General features: G+C 40.3%; 2 protein-coding genes across 4 annotated transcripts in view; one reads left to right on the forward strand and one right to left on the reverse strand.

Moving 5' to 3' along the window:
- Window positions 1–5,022, forward strand: part of ppp1r9a (protein phosphatase 1, regulatory subunit 9A) — a 132,191-nt gene extending 127,169 nt beyond the window's left edge. For 2 of the 3 annotated variants that reach the window (XM_061982518.2, XM_061982517.2), the window contains exons 16-19: window positions 950–1,060; window positions 1,251–1,274; window positions 3,187–3,369; window positions 3,435–5,022. In XM_061982518.2, coding sequence (XP_061838502.2) covers window positions 950–1,060; window positions 1,251–1,274; window positions 3,187–3,369; window positions 3,435–3,599 — 483 coding nt within the window. In that variant the 3' untranslated portion in view covers window positions 3,600–5,022. The remainder of the gene's footprint in view (window positions 1–949; window positions 1,061–1,250; window positions 1,275–3,186; window positions 3,370–3,434) is intronic. The other variant, XM_061982519.2, reaches the window with a different exon arrangement.
- Window positions 2,788–20,650, reverse strand: LOC133620892 (uncharacterized). Its single transcript, XM_072915659.1, has 7 exons — window positions 20,492–20,650; window positions 18,063–18,187; window positions 8,975–9,056; window positions 8,603–8,819; window positions 8,430–8,530; window positions 3,400–3,466; window positions 2,788–3,313 (listed from the first exon to the last, which is right to left on the reverse strand). Exons 1-5 carry the CDS (start codon window positions 20,648–20,650, stop codon window positions 8,496–8,498), a joined length of 618 nt encoding a protein of 205 aa, XP_072771760.1. The 3' UTR covers window positions 2,788–3,313; window positions 3,400–3,466; window positions 8,430–8,495.
- Between the last annotated feature and the right edge of the window lie 488 nt (window positions 20,651–21,138).

Raw genomic sequence — 21,138 nt, forward strand, 5'->3', positions numbered from 1 at the left:
AAGTATGTTGTAATAAAAATAATTGGGGGTTGTACTCGCTCAAAAGATTGGTTATGAGCAATCAGTGTTCCCACATTGACTGGACTGGATTTTAATACAACATACTGCAAGTTAGTTTTACAATAAAATATTGTAGTATTTTGACCTGTGTATAATTGTAGTATCCTATTGGCTGCATTGTTAGTTGATTTTTTCTAATATTTATTTTTTATTTTTGCATAAAAAAATAAAAACGTGTGTTCTTGTCTTACATAAGGATTGTGAACGAAAAAGTGCAGTTCCACTTTAAAGGTCCCAGTCAAGGCTAAAATCTCAAGATCAACTTCAGATCCACCCATCATTTATAAGTTGTTATTATTTTTTGAGCAATTAAAAAAAAACTGCCAACATGGCAGCTTTGTGTCATCAGTGTCAATATTGCAACAATTTCTTTTTACATTACACCTGTTTGCTCTTTTACTCTATTTTGTTTTTTTGGTCATATTTTCAAGCAATGAGCTGCGGGCCACACTTTGGATGCCCCTGTTTTAAGTGCTGCCATTGCTCATGTAATGGGATATAATATAATTTACACAACTACGCTTCTTCTAATCGTAATACCTGGTACTGTATTCATGTAGTGTTTGCTGCTGTAGTGGCTGATTCTAACCCAACAAAATGATGCCAGGATACACACTTGTTTTCCTGCAATCCCTTTTAAAAATGAGTGATGTGCCTAATCTTTCCTCCTTGCGGCTCGACAAACAATTTCTTTACAAAACTCCTGATGTGCTTATTTTGAATTTTGTATCCATCAATCAATATTAACCTGCCTACTTGTTTAAACTACACGGTGAACAACCCAGCCTTGATTAAATTTTCAAGCTCCACCCACTAATCAATGACCTTTTCTAATTATTTTCCTCCCAGAAGCTCCTGTGAGTTAAGAGTTGTGTTTGTGGTTCTTCAGGGAGCCGGCCTGAGTGAGGATGTGAGTGGCAGCAGCAGCTCAGTGGAGATCAGCGGGCTGCTCGGTGAAGCCAAAACGTTGGGACACAACTTGGCGCTCTCTTCGGATGAGGTTTAATTATCATTATTATTATTATTACACTCTCCTTGTCAATGCTGCCCATGAGTATTCATTGGACGCATCAGACGCACACTTCCTGTCTGATCAATAGACAAAAATCCCCATCAATGAATTGTGATATTTTGGCTTTTGTTTTTATCCCGCTTGTCCTTTGCTTTGTTTCCTGTGCTGCCACATGCAGAGTCTGGATATGATTGAGGATGAGGTGAGACTGACGACAGGAAATGTTTGTTGTCACTGCTTTTGTTTCCCAACATTAGCGACACCTACATCAGAGCTGTTCAATCTATAACAGGAGCACCCTGCTGTTTTTTAACAACTTACTGCAGCAGAATGCCAGTCAAAAATCTTCTATATGACAGGAGCACCCTGCTGTTTTGTAACAACCTACTGCAACAGAATGCCAGTCAAAGATCCTCTATATGACAGGAGCACCCTGCTGTTTTTAACAGTCTACTGCAGCAGAATGCCAGTCAGGTCCTCTACATGACAGGAGCAGCCTGCTGTTTTTTTTAACAACCTACTGCAGCAGAATGCTAGTCAAAGATCCTCTATATGACAGGAGCACCCTGCTGTTCTTTAACAACATACTGCAACAGAATGCCAGTCAAAGATCCTCTATAGGACAGGAGCACCCTGCTGTTTTTTAACAACCTACTGCAGCAGAATGCCAGTCAAAGATCCTCTATACGACAGCAGAACCCTGCTGGTTTTAACAACCTACTGCAGCAGAATGCCAGTCAAAGATCCTCTATATGAAAAGAGCACCTTGCTGTTTTTTTAACAACCTACTGCAGCAGAATGCCTGTCAAAGATCCTCTATATTACAGGAGCTCTCTGCTGTTCTATAACAACCTACTGCAGCAGAATGCCAGTAAAAGATCCTCTATATGACAGGAGCACCCTGCTGTTTTTTAACAACCTACTGCAGCAGAATGCCAGTCAAAGATCCTCTATATGACAGGAGCACCCTGCTGTTTTTTAACAACCTACTGCAGCAGAATGCCAGTCAAAGATCCTCTATATAACAGAAGTTCTCTGCTGTTGTTTAACACCATACTGCAACAGAATGCCAGTCAAAGATCATCTATAGGACAGGAGCACCCTGCTGTTTTTTAACAACCTACTGCAGCAGAATGCCAGTTAAAGATCCTCTATACAACAGCGGCACCCTGCTGTTTGTAACAACCTACTGTAGCAGAATGCCAGTAAAAGATCCTCTAAATGACAAAGGGCACCCTGCTGTTTTTAACAACCTACTGCAGCAGAATGCCAGTCAAAGATCCTCTTTATGACAGGAGCACCCTGCTGTTTTTTTAACAACCTACTGCAGCAGAATTCCAGTCAAAGATCCTCTATATGACAGGAGCTCTCTGTTGTTTGTTAAGGACCTACTGCAGAAAAATAATAGTCAAAGATCTTTTATAAGACAGAAACGCTGTGCTGTTTTAAGGTCCTACTGCAAAACAAAATGATCAAAGATCCTCTATAAGACAGGAGCACTGTGCTGTTTAGGGTCCTACTGCAAAAATAAAACAGTCACAGATCCTCTATAAGACAGGAGCACTGTGCTGTTTAAGGTCCATCCATCCATCCATTTTCTACCGCTTGTCTATTTCGGGGTTGCGGGGGGTGCTGGAGCGTATCTCCGCTGCATTTGGGCGGAAGGCGGTGTACACCCTGGACAAGTCGTCACCTCATCGCAGGGCCAACACAGATAGACAGACAACATTCACACTCACATTCACACACTAAGTCCTACTGCAAAAATAAAATAGTCAAAGATCCTCTATAAGACAGGAGCACTGTCCTGTTTAAGGTCCTACTGCAAAAATAAAACAGTCAAAGATCCTCTATAAGACAGGAAGGCTGTGCTGTTTAAGGTCCTAGTGCAAGACACTCATCAAATGATCCTCTGTATTGCAGGGGGTCTCTTCTGTTTTTAACGATAACTGCAAAACGCTGGTCAAAGATCCTTTATATAGCATAATTAAACTATCTATTAAACATTTTTCGCACTGAGTGTTCTTATCATTTGTGGTCCAGATGACCTTTGAAATCACCTGGCCATTATTTTCTCTTGTTCACCGTGTTTCTGTTGGGATTCCCACTGCTAGATCCTGGATGAAGGCCGGCTTTCCAAGCAGGACCAGTGGCAGAACCGCAGCGTGGCAGAGTGGACCCTTCAGCAAGTGTCCCGCTGGCTGGTGGGTCTTAACTTAGAACAACATATCCCAGAATTCACTGCCAAAAACATAGACGGAGAACAGCTACTACAACTAGAGAGCGCCGACCTCAAGGTAAAAAAACTGGCGTGCTTGTGGAAATACCAGAGTCGTGTTGGATGATCATTGGTATTCTCCAGGTCCTCGGAGTCACTTCTTCCCAGGACCGCACCTTGATCAAAAAAGAGATTAAGGACCTTAAGGTTCTGACGGAGAAAGCCAAGAGGAGCCGTGAGAAAGTGGAGAAGCACCGTGAGAAACTTCGAAAGAGAGAGCTGGAGCTGCAGCAGAAAGAAGGGCGATAAGTGGGGCCTCTGCGCATACTAAAGACAAAAGGCTCCACAATTGAACCCTGTGGGACGCCCCCTACAGGTTTAAACTCCAAAATAACCATCGACAGATTTGGGGGACAACTTTTTCCACCACCAAGCAATTTAAACCAAAACTAAAAGTTTGTCTCATTTGACACCCACTCTTTATTTCTAAGCATTGAAAAAACGAATCTCTTCTATTTCTTTTGATGTTTGCTGTTGTAAATTGCTTTTATTTATTCATCTTCAGAGTAGAAACTAGTCAACGCGTCTTGATCCTGTACCTGCCCTTCCAAATCATTTTGATATATCTCCCTGTCCAGTGATGATGACTCATGTGCCATTTTAATACATCCCTAGAACTTGCCATGATTTGACCCGAAGAGTTCGTACTGGTGCATCACCCTCAGACTTCATCCAACCAGACTGGAAATGCAAGTACTGTCATTGAACTTGAGCTCCTTGCAGTATAAAAGTATCCAACACTTCAATGAAGGAACATTTGTAGATGACCAAAGCTAATCCGTCAAAAACATTTCCCGCTGATGTATACAGCTTGTAACACGCTTTGACCTCTTTTTGTATTCTCTTTAAATATCCAAATGCTGCCTTTAGAAATGCTAGAAAATTCCTTTTCCATCACAAGTTCTTTTGGACTACACATATTTAGGAAGGCAGCCATATATATGATATAGATGGTTCTCTTGTGCTCAGGCATTGTTGTAATAAAAACATAGAATTACAATCAATATGTTGATGGTCCACTGGAAAGGACATGCAATTCATATTTTCCCTTCCAGGTCAACATTGCTCGATTTCTCTAAACAGGGTTTCCGACTTGATATGTACTTGATTGTGTTTTGAAGCGACGTCCTTCCTTTGAATCAATCAGTAGGTTTACAATAAATAGCGAGAAGGTGCTGTCACCAAGCTAGAGATGCTTTGTTTATTATGACCAAGGAGTATCAGGATTCTGATGAGACTCCTCCGTGCAATGACGCAGTTATGACATGTTTGTTTATATCTGTATTTCAACACAATGATTTAACATAACATTTACGGTTTAACATTAAAAGACTGTGGAGAGAGAACAAAGTGTTCCATTGTGCTTTAACTTGACCTCCATACGCTGCTCCAATAAATCCATCAAAATGTATTCTTCTATATTGTTTCTGTTCTAGTTCCATCAGGTGCATTCAAATGTTTGTGGGAGACATGCAACGTATATAAACGAGACACTGGTGCTCCTGGCAGGCCAAAACAAGAAAAGTGTTTGAGTCATGCCCACAAGGGCTTATTTGGCATGTGTCCTTCATAGTTGCCACAATGTGCTCCCCTTGACTTTTTGCATTCTGAACAAGTCTGAAAGGGCAGCTACGATTAACCTGTCACCCCCAATAAAATGTGCTGTCACTGATGTTGGTCTGGAGTTTTCATTTTGGTCATCATTTAAAAAGGTTGTGGTTTGCATAGCAACACAAATTAATCCAGTTGAAGGTAATTCCTGTTGTTGACACATACAAAACATAAAACCAGTGAAGTTGGCACGTTGTGTAATTTGTAAATATAAACAGAATACAATGATTTGCAAATCCTTTCCAACTTATATTCAATTGATTATACTGCAAAGACAAGATATTTAATGTTCGAACTGAGAAACTTTTTTTTTTTTGGCAAATAATCATGTACTTAGAATTTAATGGCAGCAACACATTGCAAAAAAGTTTGCACGGGGGCATTTTTACCACTGTGTTACATGGCCTTTCCTGTTAACAACACTCAGTTAGCGTTTGGGAATTGAGGAGACCAATTTTTGAAGCTTTTCAAGTGGAATTCTTTCCCATTCTTGCTTGATGTACAGCTTAAGTTGTTCAACAGTCCGGGGGTCTCCGTTGTCGTATTTTACGTTTCGTAATGCGCCACACATTTTCAATGGGAGACAGGTCTGGACTACAGGCAGGCCAGTCTAGTCAGCCACACACTTTTACAATGAAGCCACGCTGTGTAACACGCATTGTCTTGCTGAAATAAGTAGGGGCGTCCCTGATAATGTTGCCTGCATGGCAACATATGTTGCTCCAAAACCTGTATGTACTTTTCAGCATTAATGGTGCCTTCACAGATGTGTAAATTACCCATGCTTTGGGCACTAATACACCCTCATACCATCACAGATTTGGCTTTTGAACTTTGCGCCTATAACAGTCCGGATGGTTCTTTCCCTCTGTTCCGGAGGAATCAACGTCCACAGTGTCCAAAACAATTTTAAATGTGGACTCGTCAGACCACAGAACATTTTACATTTTGCATCAGTCCATCTTAGATGAGGTCGGGCCCAGCGAAGCCGGCGGCGTTTCTGGGTGTTGTTAATAAATGGCATTCGCTTTGCAAAGTAGAGTTTTAACTTGCACTTACAGATGTAGCGCCGAAATGTAGTTACTGACAGTGGTTTTCTAAAGTGTTCCTGAGCCCATGTGGTGATATCCTTTACACACTGATGTGGTTTTTTATGCAGTACCGCCTGAGGGATCCAAGGTCACGGGCATTTAATGTTACGTGCAGTGATTTCTCCAGATTCTCTGAACCTTTTGATGATATCATCGACCTGAGATAGATGGTGAAATCCCTAAATTCCTTGCAATTGCTCGTTAAGAAATGTTGTTCTTAAACTGTTCGACAATTTGCTCACGCATTTGTTCACAAAGTGGTGACCCTCGCCCCAACCTTGTTTGTGAATGATTGAGCATTTTATGGAAGCTGCTTATACACCCAATCATGGCACCCTCCTGTTCCCAATTAGCCTGTTTACCTGTGGGATTTTCAAAATAAGTGTTTGATTAGCAATCCTCAACTTTCTCAGTCTTTTTTGCCACTCGTGCCAGCTTTTTTTAAAAACATGTTGCAGGCATCAAATTCCAAATGAGCTAATATTTGCAAAAAACAACAATGTTTTCCAGTTCGAACGTTAAGTATCTTGTCTTTGCAGTGTATTTAATTGAATATAGGTTGAAAAGGATTTGCAAATCATTGTATTCTGTTTTTATTTACGATTTACACAACGTACCAACTTCACTAGTTTTGGGTTTTGAATATCAATCAATCAGTGTTTATCAATCAATGTTTATTTATATAGCCCTAAATCACAAGTGTCTCAAAGGGCTGCACAAGCCACAACGACATCCTCGGTTCAGAGTCCACATAAGGGCAAGGAAAAACTCACAACCCAGTGGGATGTCAATATGAATGACTATGAGAAACGTTGGAGAGACCGGATGCAATGGACGTAGAGTGGATCTAGCATAATATTGTGAAAGTCCAGTCCATAGTGGATCTAACATAATAGTGAGAGTCCAGTCCATAGTGGATCTAACATAATAGTGAGAGTCCAGTCCATAGTGGGGCCAGCAGGAGACCATCCCGAGCCGAGACGGGTCAGCATATATATATACACACAGGTAAAAGCCAGTAAATTAGAATATTTTGAAAAACTTGATTTATTTCAGTAATTGCATTCAAAAGGTGTAACTTGTACATTATATTTATTCATTGCACACAGACTGATGCATTCAAATGTTTATTTCATTTAATTTTGATGATTTGAAGTGGCAACAAATGAAAATCCAAAATTCCGTGTGTCACAAAATTAGAATATTACTTAAGGCTAATACAAAAAAGGGATTTTTAGAAATGTTGGCCAACTGAAAAGTATGAAAATGAAAAATATGAGCATGTACAATACTCAATACTTGGTTGGAGCTCCTTTTGCCTCAATTACTGTGTTAATGCGGCGTGGCATGGAGTCGATGAGTTTCTGGCACTGCTCAGGTGTTATGAGAGCCCAGGTTGCTCTGATAGTGGCCTTCAACTCTTCTGCGTTTTTGGGTCTGGCATTCTGCATCTTCCTTTTCACAATACCCCACAGATTTTCTATGGGGCTAAGGTCAGGGGAGTTGGCGGGCCAATTTAGAACAGAAATACCATGGTCCGTAAACCAGGCACGGGTAGATTTTGCGCTGTGTGCAGGCGCCAAGTCCTGTTGGAACTTGAAATCTCCATCTCCATAGAGCAGGTCAGCAGCAGGAAGCATGAAGTGCTCTAAAACTTGCTGGTAGACGGCTGCGTTGACCCTGGATCTCAGGAAACAGAGTGGACCGACACCAGCAGATGACATGGCACCCCAAACCATCACTGATGGTGGAAACTTTACACTAGACTTCAGGCAACGTGGATCCTGTGCCTCTCCTGTCTTCCTCCAGACTCTGGGACCTCGATTTCCAAAGGAAATGCAACATTTGCATGGTTGGGTGATGGTTTGGGGTGCCATGTCATCTGCTGGTGTCGGTCCACTCTGTTTCCTGAGATCCAGGGTCAACGCAGCCGTCTACCATCCCTTTTTTGTATTAGCCTTAAGTAATATTCTAATTTTGTGACACACGGAATTTTGGATTTTCATTTGTTGCCACTTCAAATCATCAAAATTAAATGAAATAAACATTTGAATGCATCAGTCTGTGTGCAATGAATAAATATAATGTACAAGTTACACCTTTTGAATGCAATTACTGAAATAAATCAAGTTTTTCAAAATATTCTAATTTACTGGCTTTTACCTGTATATATATATATATATATATATATATATATATATATATATATATATATATATATATATATATATATAAGAATACAAATATCCATTATGATCAAGGCTGTCAAAGTTAACTCATGCGATTAATCACCAAACATTATCGCATTAATCATGTATCATCGCAGATTAATCCAGCAGTTTATTTTGCTTTTACCGGAACGGCCTCAGATGTTTACCTGAAAGGCAGAGCAGGTCAGTGATGAGTGATGAGACATGTTGAAACCCTAACCCTGCTGTTTCCTTCAAGTGTGCAACTTTAACTCAGCGACCACCTCTTCTGTGAAAAAGGGGGAGAGGCAGAGGAACAGGACTAAGCCATCACATCTCTTTAGCTCTTTAAATGATTTACCTGGAGGTGAGGATGGCCAGGAACTCCTCCTGGTGTGCCAAGTGCATCTGGCTGATGATGTACAGTAAGAGGACCATGCCACATACTTCCTGTGGCACTCCGGGTACTCAGAGTCCATGACCTGTCTCAAGGTCTTGTGTAACCGCTGTTGTTTTCCCCTGCGTTGTGTGTGAAGACTTTTAACAACGCGACCAACACCAGGGTCGCTGATCAACACCTGACGATATAGAGGAAATACAAATGGTGTAGTCAATATTTTATGCCAAATGTCCAGCCCCTACACAAATATACTACAGAACAAGAAATAATAGTAAAATAAAGATCTTAATGAGATAAATACACCTTTACATCACAAAGACGTCTACCACTCACGTAGATAAAAAGGAAGCAGAAAGGCGTGTCCAACACATTAAGAGGCAGAAGGAGGTATAGGCATACTTGCCAACCTTGAGACCTAAGAAAGGGGAAGGAGTATATTTATAGCTAGAATTCACTGAAATTCAAGTATTTATTTTATTTATATATATATATATATATATATATATATATATATATATACATACATACATACATATATTTATATACATACATATATATACTGTATATATATATATATATCAGTGACGTGCGGTGAGGTTGATGGCTGGTGAGGCACTGACTTCATCACAGTCAGATTTACAAACATATGAACCCTAAAGAGTATCTTATTCACCATTTGATTGGCAGCAGTTAACGGGTTATGTTTAAAAGCTCATACCAGCATTCTTCCCTGCTTGGCACTCAGCATCAAGGGTTGGAATTGGGGGTTGAATCATCAAAAATTATTCCCGGGCGCGGCGCTGCTGCTGCCCACTGCTCCTCTCACCTCCCAGGGGGTGAACAAGGGATGGGTCAAATGCAGAGGACTAATTTCACCACACCTAGTGTGTGTGTGACAATCATTGGTACTTTAACTTAACTTTAACTTTACACATACAAACTGTAGCACACAAAAAAGCACATTTAATTAAAAAAAACGTTATTATGGTCTTACCTTTACTTATAAGCAGTGTTGGGACTAACGCGTTACAAAGTAACGCGTTACTGTAACGCCGTTAGTTTCGGCGGTAACTAGTAATCTAACGCGTTATTATTTTATATTCAATAACTCAGTTACCGTTACTACATGATGCGTTACTGCGTTATTTTACGTTACTTTTTATGTAGTATCGGCTAGAAACTGAGGATCTGAGTGTGTTTTATTCCAGCGAAGCAGAGACGTGCTTCTGATTCTTCCTCTGCGCTCTCTGTGTGTGCGTGTGACTGTGTGTCTGAGTGTGGGAAGGGGAGGGGAGGGGAGGGGGGTGCGCAATACAACCGTTGGCCAACAAAAAAGTAACCACAGAACACTATACGCCTATACGGTATAGTGTTCTGTGGTTACTTTTTGGTTGGCCAAGCGGACGTGACGACAGGCTGTCCCCACTCAGATCCGCACAGACCGGGAGGGGGCGTGCCTTAAGTCCGGCTGGAAATCGGCAGAAATTTGGAGAATGGTTGTCCCAGGGAGAGGCAGTGAAATTCGGGAGGGTTGGCAAGTATGAGATATTCTCACTTCTTTTCTTTTGTCGAGCACAAAGAAAAGAACATTTTAATGTAAGTTGTGTCTTGGATCAAAGATCCCGTCTACTGCCCAAAACAACAATTCAAATCTGCCTGGTTAGGCTCTGTGTATGTCACGTGTGCCTTCCTTAGGTGAAGCCAGCTTTACAGCTATGTTGTTGATTGATTGATTGATTGATTGAAACTTTTATTAGTAGATTGCACAGTACAGTACATATTCCGTACAATTGACCACTAAATGGTAACACCCAAATAAGTTTTTTTAACTTGTTTAAGTCGGGGTCCAGATACAGATATATACTATCAAATATATACTAACATCATAATACAGTCATCACACAAGATAATCATCAGGGTATATACATTGAATTATTTACAATCCGGGGTGTGGGATATGGAGGGGGGGGGGGGGGTTAGGTTTGGTTGGTATCAACACTTCAGTCATCAATTGCATCATCAGAGAAATGGACATTGAAACAGTGTAGGACTGACTTGGTAGGATATGTACAGCAAGTAGTGGACACAGAGAGAGAGATCAGAAAGTATAAGAAAAAGTGTCTACATTTGATTATTTACAATCCAAAGAGGTATTATGTGGAAGGGAGGGTGTTAGTTTAGGGTTGTAGTTGCCTGGAGATGTTCTTTTAGTGCGGTTTTGAAGGAGGATAGAGATGCCCTTTCTTTTACACCTGTTGGGAGTGCATTCCATATTGAAGTGGCATAGAAAGAGAATGAGTTAAGACCTTTATTAGTTCGGAATCTGGGTTTAACGTGGTTAGTGTTAGTGTTATTATGCTGTTTGTTACTTATGTATGTTATGTTGCAGCTATTTAAAATAGTTTTGTCAATTTGTTCTGGCCTGAAATAAATTGGCCCTTTGAAACATATCTTTGTCTTTGTGTGTTGTATGTAGAGCACATTGCTTAGCAGAGTTCAGTGATGCAAATGTATGTCAAGTTGATCAACAGATTGTATTATTCTCCAGTGCAATAACAGTACTGAAATGAAGGCTAAAAAGGCATTAATGGGAGCTTTAAAAAAAAAAAGTAGAAGAAGTAACTAAATAGTTACTTTTCACAGTAACGCATTACTTTTTGGTGTAAGTAACTGAGTTAGTAACTGAGTTACTTTTGAAATAAAGTAACTAGTAACTGTAACTAGTTACTGTTTTTCAGTAACTAACTCAACACTGCTTATAAGTGCGGGAACAGTGGTGTTGGTGTTGGAGGAGTTGTGAATGAATGAAATATGAAATCCGTACTGCAGTCTGCAGGTGTACCTAATGTGTCCCTGCAGTCGTTCACGGCTCCTCCGGCGCGAGCATTGTTGTTTTTGCACTTTTTGGCTTCTTGTTAAGTTACTTTTTTTGGGTGGATTCGGTCTTGCACGTGGAGGGTTTGGGTGTGGGCTTTGGTTGATGTGGCGCTCCCGTCGGGGGGTGCATTCTGCGCGGGGGTGCATTAACCCGCATCAGGAGGCGGGATTACTACGAGCCTCACACAGTGCGTCTTCGCAGCAGTTTTATGATTGCTCAGCACAAGAAATACTTTACACACATACAGTTGTTGACAAAATACACTGTACATTATATACCTCAGCTAACTAAACTATGGAAATGTATAATATAATTCATATAACAATACGGTCTCACTGCACAGCAGGCCAGCAGTTAGCCTCACAACTGAGTGACGTGCCTCAACTGGCTGCTGATCACCGCACCGTCTCTTCTCAGTATTTCAACGGCAAATGTGAAAACTCAGCGATTTTGAATAAAAAATAATCTAAAACTGGTGAAGTTAAATGGAAAATAACTTTATAGTATAATCACTGAATACATATAAGAATTTAATAAATTGTTTTTCTTTTTACATTTTTTTTTCTTTCCTAGTGACCGCACGTCACTGATATATATATATATATATATATATATATATATATATATATATATTAGGGCTGGGCGATATATCGATATGCGCGATATATCGCGGGTTGGTAGAAAATGACTATATCGTGATATTCGAGTATGCGTTCACACGCCGTTGCTTTTAGCTGCGGGCATTACACTATAGGCTCTTCTCGCTCTTTCTTGTCTCTCCTTCACACAGACAGCAAGCGCACCTTCTTACACATGTCACATACTGTCACGACATACGTCACATACTGTACGAACGTCCCCTCCCAGCAGAGAGGTAGCAGCATGGGTAGCGTTAGCTGTGATGCTAGCTGTGATGCTAGCGGTAATACGAGCGAAAGAAGGTGCGAATCTGGTAACAAATGAAGGAAGAATTAATTCCCCCAAAAAACAGCTGGGGGTCTGGCGGTGGTTTGGCTTCAAGTGGGAATATGTTGAACAGACAACCGTAATTTGTCAAGTGTGGGGCGAAAGCATTGCTATAAAAAGTAGCATTACTGCTAATATGTAGCATCATTTGAAAAGTCACCTGTTAAAGTACCAATGATTGTCACACACACACTAGCTAGAGAATGAAGAGTGCTTACTCCGCAGTCAACATCTCCGTTCGGTGCCACATGCCCACGCCATCAAAATGCTGAGGCAAACATTTCCAGATCAACACCGTATGAAAAAAATAGTGATTTTTTTAGTTGTGATTTCCTTCTCTGCGTGAAAGTTTAAAACGAGCATATATTAATGCAGTATGAAGAAGAATGTTTTAATGGAGACAAATAGAATCATCATACTGCTGTGATTATATGCATCAAGTGTTCATTCAAGGCTAAGGCAAAATATCGAGATATATATCGTGTATCGCGATATGGCCTTAAAATATCGCGATATTAAAAAAAGGCAATATCGCCAAGCCCTAATATATATATATATATATATATATATATATATATATATATATATATACATATATATATATATATATATATACATACATACATACAAAAAGAAATACTTGAATTTCAGTGTTCATTTATTTACACATATACACACACATAACAATCCTCTCTACTACTTGCCGTAGTTTTGAAGCAATGCATGATGGGAATCCGGATAGATAGATAGATAGTACTTTATTGATTCCTTCAGGAGAGTTGGATGTTGTGTGTCAGTGTATTAACGTGTCGGCTGGAATAAACACACGCTGAGCAATAGCTCCGTGCCTGCCTCCTTTATGGGTTATAGGTAAACCAATGGATAACGGAGACATATATAATAGTCTCCTTCTTGTTGTGTGTGCAGTTGCGCACTAAGCTCCAAAAGCCGTAGATGTTATAACGTGACTGGGCCCGCACGCTGTTTATATGGCAGAAAAGTGGACGTGACGACAGGCTGTCCTCACTCAGGTCCGGCTGTAAATCGGGAGAAGTTCGGGAGAATAGTTGTCCCGGGAAATTTTCGGGAGAGGCACTGAAATTTGTGAGTCTCCCGAAAAATTCGGGAGGGTTGGCAAGTATGGGTATAGGACAATGGTTCCACATATTGACCAAATATCAACCAAACTTCAGGTATTTTCATGTAACTCACCTGTGTATATATATTAGAGATGTCCCATAATATCGGCCTGCCGATATTATCGGCCGATAAATGCTTTAAAATGTAAAATCGGAAATTATCGGTATCGATTTTTTTCTTATCGGTATTGTTTTTTATTTTTATTAAATCAACATAAAAAACACAAGATACACTTACATTACAATACACTCATTCACACAAAAGGGTTGTTTTTTTCTGTTATTAATATTCTGGTTTCTACATTATATATCAATATATATCAATACAGTCCGTAAGCACACACGATTGTGCGTGCTGCTGGTCCACTAATAGTACTAACCTTTAACAGTTAATTTTACTCATTTTCATTCATTACTAGTTTCTATGTAACTGTTTTTATATTGTTTTACTTTCTTTTTTATTCAAGAAAATGTTTTTAATTTATTAATCTTATTTTATTTTATTAATATTTAAAAAAAGGACCTTATCTTCACCATACCTGGTTGTCCAAATTAGGCATAATAATGTGTTAATTCCACAACTGTATATATCAGTATCGGTTGATATCGGTATTTAAAGAGTTGGACAATATCGGATATCGGCAAAAAGCCATTATCGGACATCCCTAATATATATATATATATATATATATATATATATATATATATATATATCAGTGACGTGCGGTGAGGTTCATGACTGGTGAGGCACTGACTTCATCACAGTCAGATTTACAAACATATTAACCCTAAAGAGTATCTTATTCACCATTTGATTGGCAGCAGTTAACGGGTTATGTTTAAAAGCTCATACCAGCATTCTTCCCTGCTTGGCACTCAGCATCAAGGGTTGGAATTGGGGGTTAAATCACCAACAATTATTCCCGGGCGCGGCGCCGCTGCTGCCCACTGCTCCCCTCACATCCCAGGGGGTGATCAAGGGGATGGGTCAAATGCAGAGGACATATTTCACCACACCTAGTGTGTGTGACAATCATTGGTACTTTAACTCATTGGCGTTGTTAGGCCTATTTTAGGGGGGCTCAAGCCCCCCTAAAATATTCTTAAGCCCCCCTAAATAATTTGGTGTTTTTTTGGTTTTTTTTACAAATAAATGCCGACATATTCATTATAAAGTGGCCCAAATATGAGTTTAAATAAATAATCATATAACCTGTTATTATTCACTCAGTTTCCCCCCACTTCGTAGCGTAAGGTAGAGAGCCCCTTTCGTGCATCGGTATCCAATCCATTCCACTTGTTCATATAGAAAATGCCCACATCACTCAAATTCCAGCCCGCATTTTCTCTGCGACCTTGCTTGCGGTCCTGCAGGTGTACGAAGCACATTATCTTCCTTTACAATGAGTGAAGCTGCACAAAACCTTGTGTGTGCAATTGTAAATCATTTATTTTTTAAGTTTTGTGTTTCTTGTAGAATCTATATAAAGTAATATACATAAGCCTATTGTTAAAATAATGAAAAAAACATCATTAAATATATTTGTTTTATTGTATTGTTACATTAATAGCTGTTTTATTATTATAGGATGGCTTGTTAAACATTTAACAGGATTTTCAGAGGGAGGAAAAACCAAGACATTTAATATAAAATGTAAAATGAATAAATACATAAAAAGAAAATATATGGTTAAAAGCCATCGTCCCGGGGAGCATTTCATTTCGTCCCGTGCATTTTTTTTAAATAATAATAATAACAATGAATAATTTCTAAGTCTTTGCTAGCCGTTTGTGAAGTTTTGTGCTCGTGCGTAACATTCGCTCGCATCCTGTGCATCTCCTGGGGGCAAAGCCCCCCCTGTCCTTAAAAGCTAGTGACGCCCCTGCTTTAACTTAACTTTAACTTTACACATACAAACTGTAGCACACAAAAAAGCACATTTAATAAAAAAAAACGTTATTATGGTCTTACCTTTACTTATAAGTGCGGGTACAGTGGTGTTCGGTGTGGAGGAGTTGTGAATGAATGAAATATGAAATCCGTGCTGCAGTCTGCAGGTGTACCTAATGTAGTGTCCTTGCAGTTGTTCACGGCTCCTCCGGCGCGAGCAATGTTGTTTTTGCACTTTTTGGCTTCTTGTTAAGTGACTTTTTTTGGGTGGATTCGGTCTTGCACGTGGAGGGTTTGGGTGTGGGCTTTGGTTGGTGTGGCGTTCCCGTCGGTGGGTGCAGTCTGCGGCGAACGTGTCTTAAGCACCAGGAGGCGTGGTTACGCGTGCCTCAGCCAGTGCGTCTTCGCAGCAGTTTTATGATCGCTCAGCACAAGAAATACTTTACACACATACAGTTGTTGACAAAATACACTGTACATTACATACCTCAGCTAACTAAACTATGGAAATGTATAATATAGTTCATATAGCAATACAGTCTCACTGCACAGCAGGCCAGCAGTTAGCCAAGTCCGTCCATGTTGAGGCACTGAGTGACGCGCCTCGACTGGCTGCTGTTCACCGCACCGTCTCTTCTCAGTATTTGAACGGCAAATGTGAAAATTCAGCGATTTTGAATAAAAATAATCTAAAACTGGTAAAGTTAAATGGAAAATAACTTTATAGTATAATCACTGGATACATATAACAATTTAATAATTTTTTTTTCTTTTTACATTTTTCACCTGCCTCTAGTGACCACACGTCACTGATATATATATATAATCTTTATTTTATTTAAAAAAATATATATATATTTTTCTTCTAACATACTCCTAATACGTTTTTCCTATTGTTCTTCTTTTCTTTATTATCAATCAGAACTGTCACCATGACGTCCCCCGGCCCTAACACCCCATGAAGGACATTTACGGGCATTGACTTTCATCTTATATGGACATTGTTAACATCCATATTATCAACCTTTCTGTTTGGTCCTTGTGTGCCGGCTGTTTAATGACAAATGTTTTTGGAGAATCGGCTAATTTTCTGTTTTGCACATTTTACATTGATCAGGATTTATTTAATTTAAGTATGATGTTTCGAGCAAGCGGTCTTTTTCACACTGCTGTGGCGGTGTGTGCGGACCTTTCTTTCTTTCTTGTTCTTGTAAGTGTTCCTTTTTTGATCCAGCACCCATCCCAATTGTTTATTTTTATTCCCCCCCCCCCCCCCCCTGTTTTGCACATTTTGAAAAAATAAATGTATGGTTGAAGAATACAATTTTCTTGTGATTATGGTATGAATAGGACTTACAGTAAGTGCAACAATGGTCTTGTGGAGGTGTGAAGTTAATTTTTCTAAGCATTTTGGCATTTTTTAAGCATTTTTTCAGGCCCGGACTAAAATACACCCAAATTTTATAAGGGACACCAAAATGTTTCCGACCGCCCGCGAGATGTCCCTTATTTCAAAGTCTGGGTGTTGGCAACCCTACTGTCATGATAGCGTCACCAGCATGAATTTAAACGAGCCAAATCACGCGCCCACGCTTCAAAACCGTGATTTGTGACCACACCTCACTTGAAGGCGGGAGCGCGCGCTGGCGGGAAACTCGAACAGTGGAGGAGCGCTGGTCGGGTCGCACACGACACCAACTAACCGGTGTTGTTTCCCTCTGCGTTGTGTGTGAAGACTTTTAATGACACAACCGACACCAGGGTTGCTGTCAGCGGCACCTGACTTGTGGCAATGCTTCTGACGATATTATTGGTTCTTTAGCGCCGCCCTAGTGGCTCTCTGGAGCTTTTTCAAAAATGTATGGAAAAAGATGAGGGGAAAAAAATACATTTTTTGTTTTAGTATGGTTTCCGTAGGAAGACAAACATGACACAAACCTCCCTAATTGTTATAAATCACACTGTTTATATTAAACATGCTTCACTGATTCGAGTATTTGGCAAACGCCGTTTTGTCCTACTAATTTTGGCGGTCCTTGAACTCACCGTAATTTGTTTTCATGTACAACTTTCTCTGACTTTCTAGGACGTGTTTTATGCCACTTCTTTTTCTGTCTCATTTTTTCCACCAACCTTTTAATGTTGTGCATGAATGCACAAAGGTGAGTTTTGTTGATGTTATTGACTTGTGTCGAGTGCTAATCAGACATATTTGGTCACTGCACGTTAATCGATGCTAACATGCTATTTAGGCAAGCTATATGTACATTTTGCATCATTATGCCTCATTTGTAGGTATATTTAGTTTCCTTTAAGTCCTCTTAATTCAATTTATATCTCATGACACACTATCTGTATGTAAAATGGCTTTTCATTTTTTGCGGCTCCAGACAGATTTGTTTTTGTATTTTTGGTCCAATATGGCTCTTTCAACATTTTGGGTTGCCGACCCCTGCCCTAGACAAATACAACAATACAGAAGAAGAGATATTGTGAAATAAAGTGCTTAATGAGACAATAGTTTGTTGTCGTCACACGGACGCCTACCTGTCACGTCGATGAAGAGGAAGTAGAAAGGCGTGTCCCACACGTATTACGGGGAATGTGTCACAACAATTATTGCAGTAGGAGGAACACGGCAAGACAATGGTTCCACATATTGACAAAATCCGCTACACTTCCCTGATACCGAAGTACATGTCAAACTACTTCCTTAACGTAAATGACCGCCATAACCATAACACCAGGGGGAGCTCCACTAACCACGTTAAACCCAGATTCCGATCTAACAAAGGTATTAACTCATTCTCTTTCTATGTCACATCAATGTGGAATGCGCTCCCAACTGGTGTAAAAGAAAGGGCATCTCTACCCTCCTTCAAAACCGCAATAAAAGTACACCTCCAGGCAACTTCAACCCTAAACGAACACCCTCCCCGGTTTGTAATCAAATGTAGATACTTTTTCTTATGCTCTCTCTCTCTCTCTCTCTCTCTCTCTCTCTCTCTCTCTCTCTCTCTCTCTCTCTCTCTCTCTCACTTGCTGTACATATCCTACCAAGTCAGACCTACACTATTTCAATGTCCATTTCTCTGTTCTCAATTGTTGATGACTGAAGCGCTGATAACAACCAAACCTAACCGCCCCCCCCCCCCCCCCCCCCCTCCACATCCTGGATTTAAATAATGTAAATAATTCAATGTATATACCCTGATGATTATCTTGTGTGATGACTGTATTATGATGATAGTATATATCTGATAGTATATATCTGTATCATGAATCAATTTAAGTGGGAAAACTTATTCGGGTGTTACCATTTAGTGGTCAATTGTATGGAATATATATACTTCACTGTGCAATCTACTAATAAAAGTCTCAATCAATCAATCAAAGCAAACAAACTTCATGTATTTTCATGTAACTTACGCATTTCGTGTAATTATAACAATAGTAAACATTTATCAAATACATGATATTTACAGGACATAATTGACACTTGTACAGTCCACCATAGGTGAGCTTGTGCTTGCATTTGGGGCACACCAACTTGTAACCCCAAGGCTTGTAAGGGCACCGCAGAAACACACGCACTTGGCGAGGCAGGGGGCTGCGAGGCACTTCTGAGGGGGTGTCACCATAGCAGCAGCTTGGAGGTGAGAACCGCCTTCCCCTTCGAACCTCAACAAAAAGTGCTGATCTGATGATGGATGCAGGGTGAAAATATCTACCAAGATGTAAAAAGAAATGTAAAAAGAAAAAAAAAAAATTAAATTGTTATATGTATCCAGTGATTATACTATGAAGTTATTTTCCATTTAACTTCACCAGTTTTAGATTATTTTTATACAAAATCGCTGAATTTTCACATTTGCCGTTCAAATACTGAGAAGAGACGGTGCGGTGATCAGCAGCCAGTTGAGGCACGTCACTCAGTGCCTCAACATGGATTGCGGACTCGGCTAACTGCTGGCCTGCTGTGCAGTGAGACCGTATTGCTATATGAATTATATTATACATTTCCATAGTTTGGTTAGCTGAGGTATATAATGCACAGTGTATTTTGTCAACAACTGTATGTGTGTAACGTATTTCTTGTGCTGAGCAATCATAAAACTGCTGCGAAGACGCACTGTGTGAGGCTCGCGTAATCCCGCCTCCTGGTGCTGGTTATTGCACCTCCGCGCAGACTGCACCCCCCGACGGGAGCGCCACACCAACCAAAGCCCACACCCAAACCCTCCACGTGCAAGACCGAATAAAAAAAAAGTCACTTAACAAGAAGCCAAAAAGTGCAAAAACAACATTGCTCGCGCCGGAGGAGCCGTGAACAACTGCAGGGACACAACATTAGGTACACCTGCAGACTGCAGCACGGACTTCATATTTCATTCATTCACAACTCCTCCAACACAAACACCACTGTTCCCGCACTTATAAGTAAAGGTAAGACCATAATAACGTTTTTTTTATTAAATGTGCTTTTTTGTGTGCTACAGTTTTATGTGTAAAGTTAAAGTTAAGTTAAAGTACCAATGATTGTCACACACACACTAGGTGTGGTGAAATTTGTCCTCTGCATTTGACCCATTCTCTTGCTCACCCCCTGGGATGTGAGGGGAACAGTGGGCAGCAGCGGCGCCGCGCACGGGAATAATTGTTGGTGATTTAACACCCAATTCCAACCCTTGATGCTGAGTGCCAAGCAGGGAAGAATGCTGGTATGAGCTTTTAAACATAACCCGTTAACTGCTGCCAATCAAATGGTGAATAAGATACTCTTTAGGGTTCATATGATTTTAAATATGACTGTGATGAAGTCAGTGCCTCACCAGCCATCAACCTCACCGCACGTCACTGTTACGTTATGTCATAGCCTTATTCCAAAATGCAATCAATTCATTTGTATCTTCAAAATTTGACACACAATACCCCATGCGAAAAGGTTTTTGTCGTGTTACTACTGAATGACATACGTGAGTACAGCTGTACTTTATCCGTCCGTCTCCAATCTCCATCTGGAAATGTTTCCCAATGAGGAAGTTGCGGAACCTCTCACAGGCCCAGGTCAGCCCCAAAGCTTCCTTCTCTACTTGTGCGTATCTCTGCTCTGTTGGTGTGAGAGACCGCGACATGTAGGCCACTGGCCTCCACTCTTCGTCCCACTTTTGTAGCAGTACACCACATCCCCATGAGACAGTTTTCAAAACATATTTTTTGCATGTGTGAATGTGAGTGTGAATATTGTCTATATGTGTTCTACGATGAGGTTGCGACCTACCGCCCGAATGCAGCTGACCCCGAAAGGGACAAGCGGTAGAAGATGAATGGATGGATGTACATAAGCACTCAGAGCCTTTAATAATTAGTTGATTAATCTTTAGCAGAAATTCCAGCCTCAAGTCTTTTTGAACACGATGCCACAAGCTTGGCACACCTATCTTTAGGCCCTTTCTCTCATTGCTCTTTGTAGCACCTCTCAAGCTCCATCAGGTTGGATGAAGCCTTGCTTTTCATCCAGTATGTGTCTGTACTTTGCTGCATGTGCAGGTGTGGCAAGCTTGTGGCATCATATATAAAAAGACTTGAGGCTGGAATTTCTGCCAAAGATGCATCAACTAAG

This window comes from Nerophis lumbriciformis, linkage group LG21, assembly GCF_033978685.3.
Source record: "Nerophis lumbriciformis linkage group LG21, RoL_Nlum_v2.1, whole genome shotgun sequence".
Lineage (NCBI taxonomy): Eukaryota > Metazoa > Chordata > Actinopteri > Syngnathiformes > Syngnathidae > Nerophis > Nerophis lumbriciformis.